Here is a 6,247-nt window from a genome sequence, read left to right on the forward strand (position 1 = left end):
AGGAGTCAAAGAAAGTACTGGAGGACGAGGGCACCCATCTATGAAGGAGGAGAGTGAAACAGGGCACAGTATGTCCTTGACACCAGCCTGAGAGAGTTCATCCAGGACTGATCTTCATCTTGGAAAGAGATGCAGGGGCACAGGCTGGAAACTGAGATCCTTCAAAGCTGGGATTCTGTGGCAGGTTTGCTCATCCTACATTGCAAGATAAAGCATTTGTGTGGGTTCACACCAGCTTTTCATCAGTCCTTTCATGAGTTGCCCTTTCTCAAGGATACTCCTTCAGGTCCTTCATCCAAAGTGCAATTTCCTTCCTCAGATAAATTTGATTGCCAGTTCACAAATTCGATAGCAACTTGTGAAGCAAAGGATGTTATTCCAGTTACTGAAAGTGTTGGCGTCTGTGTTTCCCTTGACATGAATTGCAGCACATTTTTCTGCAAAGAGTAAATTGGGTTCCCCGGGTTTCCAGAACCTGTAAAATAAAGTTCCTCCATTGGGAATGCACTGGTATGCATGACAGTGGGAGGAAAGTCACCTCAGACAGTTGTGGAAGAGAAAGGAGAAGATTTCTGTAACAGAGATCAGGAGCTCTGGCAAGGCAAAGAATAGTCATGATTTTGACTAGAAAACTAGTCAAGTTTTCTGACTTATAGTGCAGTTCGGGCCAGAGACCCCTCTCTGACATATATCTGCCTTACACAGTGTATTGGTCACTTGGACTGAGGGATGTGAATTATAGGACCTTCCTCACTCCCCCCAGGATACTCACGTGGCTGCCTTCTTATATGGAGTCTGATCCACCCACTGCCATTGCCCATTTTCGTAAGCAGTTAAGCCTATGTAGTATTTTGTTTCATAGGCTTTAGTAAATACTCCTTTCACCAAGTTGAAGAGGAACTCCTGGAAAAAGTACAATGTCCATGAGGTGCAGGACTAAGCAGAGGGAGGAGGCAGGAGTCCCTGTGGGGTGGGGCTGGTGGCAGAGGGAAGCAGAAACGAAAGCCACCCAGAAAGGACATCCCCCCTCCCCTGCAGGAGCAAGGAGGGCCTCTGAGTGCCCTCCAGGGCCTGGCACTGTGTCTCTGGCTGCTGTGCCCCTCTCTCAGCCCTGCACGTACCTGCTCTGCTTTGCTGTTGATCACCACCAGGTGGGAGCCCATCCCAGTGCAGTTCTGCACACTCTCAGCCCAGGGCATCTTGTCATCTGACACGTAATAGCAGCTCTTTTGGAAGTGTTTCCAGCCCTTTGGGCAGCACGTCCAGCTTTCCTCTGTGGGGGAAAAAAAATCCCCCTTTTGAACAAGATGTGCTGTCCTTCATCTTAGTGAGCTCAGTGTAGGGTGCCAGTGTTAGGGGACGGGTTTGAACCACACTTTTAATCTGGAGAGAGGTAAATGCTCTCTCATCTTGTCATCTGACACGTGATAGCAGCTCTTTTGGAAGTGTTTCCAGCCGTTTGGGCAGCACGTCCAGCTTTCCTCTGTGGGGGAAAAAAAATCCCCCTTTTGAACAAGATGTGCTGTCCTTCATCTTAGTGAGCTCAGTGTAGGGTGCCAGTGTTAGGGGACGGGTTTGAACCACACTTTTAATCTGGAGAGAGGTAAATGCTCTCTTCCAAGCTCCACAAGTAAAGCTGTCAACAGCCTGACAGGCTCCTGTCACAAGGCTCCTGTCACAAGGCCCCTGCCTGAAGTGCCTTTCCCTTTCTCTATCTGTTCTGCCATGTCCATGCAACCCCTGTTTGGTGAGAGACAGAGTTTCTGCCTTACCCTTCCTGAGGAAGCGAGATGGGAAGTAGTTGTCTTGTGATCCTTTGGGAACACTTCCATCAGAGAAGTGTTGTCCAAGTGTTTAGCTCTCAACTCATGCAGACTGACAGACATGTACAGTAAACTGCTCTGACAGCCTTGCTGCCACCACAGGCAGTTCCTTACACTAGCCAGGTTTTCCTGGAGATCTGCCTTATAGCCAGAAAGTCACATGACGGATTAAAAAAACACGGTTATATTATCTCAAATCATGAGGCTACATGCTTTGGGGCTATATATCTGTATCTATGAGCTCTATATATTATACTCTGAATATATCTCTGTATAGAATACATCAGGCTGAAAAGTTCATCCAATAAAGTCCACAAATACACCCTTGTATATGCTACCTTAGATGCTTGCTCTGAATCTCAGACCTCACAGGGACTCTCTTCTTAGGTTTCCCAGTCAGGAGCTCTTTAGGGGGTTGCATGCGGTGACAATGCCCTGGTCAAGCCAATGTTCCAGCCCACCCACAGCAAGCAAGCACATCATATTCATACTACAAGGTGGACCCAGATAGCCCTGTGCCCTTCAAGAGCTGTCTTGATGGCACAGAATCTCACATCCCATTCTTGGCACCAAATGGAGGGAGTAGAGTCCAGTGACTGGAACAGCTAGCAAAACTTTTGTTAACCTACCTGTGCTCTTATATATTAGATCCACTCAAGGTGCACCATTATGTACCTTTGTAGAAAGAGAGACCATGGCACTAGAGAACATGAGAAAATATGCAAAATCAAGTCCAAGCAGTCCAAGGAGCTTGGAGCTCTCTGTCTCTGTGCTGCCCACCCTGATCTTTCACTGAACTGCTGGAGCATGGCCTGTAGCCATCAGGTACTCTGCAAAACTTTTCCATCCGTTCCCAATTCCCCAACAAAAGCTGAAGTTTTCCCACATGACTAAGAAATGCTGGACAATTTCTTCTGAATTCTTAAGTGTGTTGGTTGGGAGAGTCTGTCTGCTGTTCAATGGACATGCTTGTGCCTTGTGGAGCTAGGCAGGCTTTTTTTAAGGGAACACCAAATTAAGCATGTGTAGAACATAGCTTGTCTGGCCTTCCATAAATGTCCACCATAAGAATAGGTAGACCATGCCTATTTTATACTGCAAACACCTTTTTATCATGGACTGTAAAGGGAGTCTGAACAGCTAGCTCAGATGTACTCAACATGTAGGGGTTAACCTTTGTGCAAACTGCAACCTGTTTCTGAATGCAGTGCACAGGTGAAAACAGATCTCTGAACCGAGTTTGGGAATTTGCACTGCAGGAATTGCCATTGCCATCACTTCATGTGTGATTGCAGCCTAGCTCTCCAGCTACTCTAAACTGCATAACAACATGCTCCTTCCACTCCTACCTCTGTCCCTCGCACTGACCATGATGCTTGTGTGAACAGGCAGTGAGCCAGCAGCACAGGGAATGGAGCTGGATTGAGCCAGCCCTTGCAAAAGGATGAAGCACTTTCAGCTAGATTAATGAACTGGACTAGCAGTTGAGGGGTTGTGTGAGGGCCAGCGAGAGGGGAAGAGTAGGAAGGGTGGTCAAAGGTAGGTCTGGAACAACACACCCTCTTCCCCTGGCCCAGAACATGTTTTCATAGCATCCTAAGTAAAATTGTGTAAATGCAATACAGCATTTTCTTTCCTCAATTCTCCAGCTTCCTTGCTTAAAACAATCCAGCTCTGGCTGACAATCACATTCCCAACCTCAAAGGCTGACTGACACCAGAGTAAATATTGCTGAAGTCCTTAGTGTTGCTTATGAGGCTCTTAGCATCACTCACTTTTGCCTGCAGATACACTGGGGACGCAGCACCACCCCGTAGCGTTCTGGAGCAGAGTCTTGTACTGGCCATAGCTTCCGTGAAGGAAAACAACTGGGAGGAGAGGAAAGAGAAGGAAAGTGCTAGTGTCATCCTTTCCTCCTCATTCATGAGCAACCTGTCCTATCCTCCACCTTCTGGCTTAGAGCCCCCCAGAGACTCTGTTACGTAACAAGATCTGAAATCTGTACTGAACAAGGAGATGAGAAACAGCAGGCTGTTTCTCCCACTACTGGTCACTCCTTCCTTTAAACAGACATTAGTCGGATGAGCTCCTCTCACCTCTGCTGGCTGAGAGACTCATTTTCCCAGCTGACAAAACCAGCTTAGACATCCTTTGAGGATGGGGTCAGGAAAGGGTCAAAGAAGTCATGGGATAAGCTTAATAAAGGTGGAATATAAATATACAATCCCTCTTAATCTTCCTGGGCATTGCAGCTTTAGAGCACCATTTTTACCCTTATCAAGAAGGGGTAGAACTGTTGAGTGTTGAGGCTTCCCCCCAAGGGAGTTAAGAAGAAGCACAAAAGAGCCATCACAGAGCGATATGATACTCCAGGACAGTACAAGCAAAGGATTTCCCTTTTGGTTAGTCTGGGCAGTGTGGGTAGGATGCAGCTGGAGCATTTTGATGGATTCACCCCCTCCCTGCTAAAATATGGGCAGCCTGGTACCAGTATTTCCAAGGAGATCACACTGGCTCCTTGGCTGCAACATTGTCACAGGGACCTCTGAGAGAGAGACCAGGTCAGGACAACCAACATCCAACAGCCAGCCTTTGGGGAACCTACTCAGATGCCCTCTGACACTAACGAGACTTCTCAGCTCTTGGTGGGAGGGGAGAAACTGACTGGTTTCATCCAGGACTGGCTTTATTCAGGCAGGTGGGAAAGTGAGAGGAGCAGTGGGAAGGCCCTGCCAGGGAACGAACCTTAACTGTGGAAGGGACCCTACTCCCTGACTAAGAGGGCAGAGGCGGGAGAGGGGCAGCAGAACAGGCTGTTTTGGTGAAGGGCATTTGCCTGCTGGCAGGGAGACTAGGATATTGTTTTTCCATCTGACAAAAGGCAGTCAACTGCTCCCTTCATCCCAGGGGAATTAAGAGATCCTGGAACCCACCAAGGCAGATGGTTACAAAGGCAGTTTTGATGGCAAGGACAGAAACAAGAAAGACCCAGGGGTTCAGCCAGGAGCAGCTTCTCTCTTCTGCTGGAGCTGAAAAACACAAGGCAAGAGTGGGAATCCCCCAGTCCAGAGTTGGGGCCAGGATAACCCAGGTGGCTCTGTACCCCAACAACCTGCTGGTACCCTTGTTCCAAGGACTGGGGAGCCCCACAGGTGCTGTAACCAGGTCCTGCTGCCCATCATTAGCAGTGGGTCAGACACACAGAGTTGGGCAATACGGGGGCTGCCCTGAAGCTGCTTTTTTATTTCACTTTTTATCACAAGCCCTGCCTGTACTCTTCGCAAACTGCACTCCTCCTTTCTTTGTCCTGTCACACCTTCTTTCTCCTCAACATATCTTCCTTGTTGCCCTCCATTACCCCTGTCTTTCACTGAATGCACTTTCGATACCTCCCTCCTCTTCATCTCTCTTTAGAGCTTCCTTCTCTCAGCTACCTTTATTTTGGCTCTATCCCCCAAAAACCCTTTTATGCAATAGCATATAGTCACTCAAAGGAGTGACTGTCCAGCTCAGTCTTTGCAGAGGCAGACACACAGCAGAGACTGTTTCCACTGGGAGAACAAGCACTTTGAAGCTCTTGGGAGACCCCTTGCTTGGTTCTCCTTAGAGACACCAGAGATGGGAGCAGTGACTTGTGCTTAGCTTGATGCAGATAGGATAGCACTCTTCAGTCCCATTGTTTACAGAAAAAACACTGAAGAGGATGGCAGACCACAGTCTGCCTGGACTTTCATTCCCCCTGGCTCTGGGAAAAAGGTCATTCTCCCAGGCCGGGCACTCCCCAGTTCCCTCGTCTGTTGCTTTGCTCTTGTCCTAAGCCCCTTCTCCTGGTATGAGGCCAGCCATTGTACCATGCCCATTATCTGTATTTTCCCCCACCTCCTCCTTCTTCTACAGGAGGACAGAAAAGAAGGCTTTGTGGTTACCTGCAGTTCCAGGACTGACTCTCCCTCGGTGATTCATTATCTCTACCACAGCATCACTGTTCTCCACCAAGAGTCCAGATTACTAATATGGCCACGAATACAGCCTTCCTCCTGCACAGAAGACTGCACTAGGGCATCTCCCACACTGGTGAGGAGCCTTCACAGTCTCTAATCTGGTGTGCAGAAAAAGCCGTATCCTGGGTGTTCCCCACAGCACATGGAGATGGGGGAATTTTCATCATTTCTCTGCCAGGACATTTCACAAGATGCTCATTGCAACACAGAAACTCACAGAGGCAAATGAAAACAGATGAAGAGTAGCATCATTCCAGCTCAAACAACTTCCTTTTGCACATATTCAAGCAGTTTCACAGGACATACTACCGGCCTTACCTCTTTGTTGTTTGTTCTTCCCTGGTGAGTATGTGTGTGAAAATGCCTATGCTGTTGGTATTTGTTAACAAAGGGCTAAACCCACTCACAACGTCCTGCTAAAGG

The 6,247-nt window shown here is 48.1% G+C and overlaps 1 protein-coding gene across 1 annotated transcript; it reads right to left on the reverse strand.

The window, feature by feature from the left end:
- Window positions 1-315: 315 nt before the first annotated feature.
- LOC103908549 (C-type lectin domain family 4 member E) lies at window positions 316-5,786 on the reverse strand. Its single transcript, XM_009290942.1, has 6 exons — window positions 5,750-5,786; window positions 4,757-4,852; window positions 3,599-3,691; window positions 1,122-1,273; window positions 773-903; window positions 316-475 (listed from the first exon to the last, which is right to left on the reverse strand). Exons 1-6 carry the CDS (start codon window positions 5,784-5,786, stop codon window positions 316-318), a joined length of 669 nt encoding a protein of 222 aa, XP_009289217.1.
- Window positions 5,787-6,247: the final 461 nt, after the last annotated feature.

Source organism: Aptenodytes forsteri, unplaced genomic scaffold (assembly GCF_000699145.1).
Source record: "Aptenodytes forsteri isolate BGI_AS27 unplaced genomic scaffold, ASM69914v1 Scaffold286, whole genome shotgun sequence".
In the NCBI taxonomy this organism is placed as follows: Eukaryota; Metazoa; Chordata; class Aves; order Sphenisciformes; family Spheniscidae; genus Aptenodytes; species Aptenodytes forsteri.

What these genes read in the sequence shown, in the direction of transcription:
- LOC103908549 (XM_009290942.1), bottom strand. Translation starts at nt 5,786, where the DNA reads ATGAATCACCGAGGGAGAGTCAGTCCTGGAACTGCAG. An exon ending in CAGTGTATCTGCAGGCAAAA is followed by an intron (nt 1,274 to 3,598) that starts GTGAGTGATGCT and finishes TTTCCCCCACAG; the next exon opens with AGGAAAGCTGGACGTGCTGC. An exon ending in TCAACAGCAAAGCAGAGCAG is followed by an intron (nt 904 to 1,121) that starts GTACGTGCAGGG and finishes TACTTTTTCCAG; the next exon opens with GAGTTCCTCTTCAACTTGGT.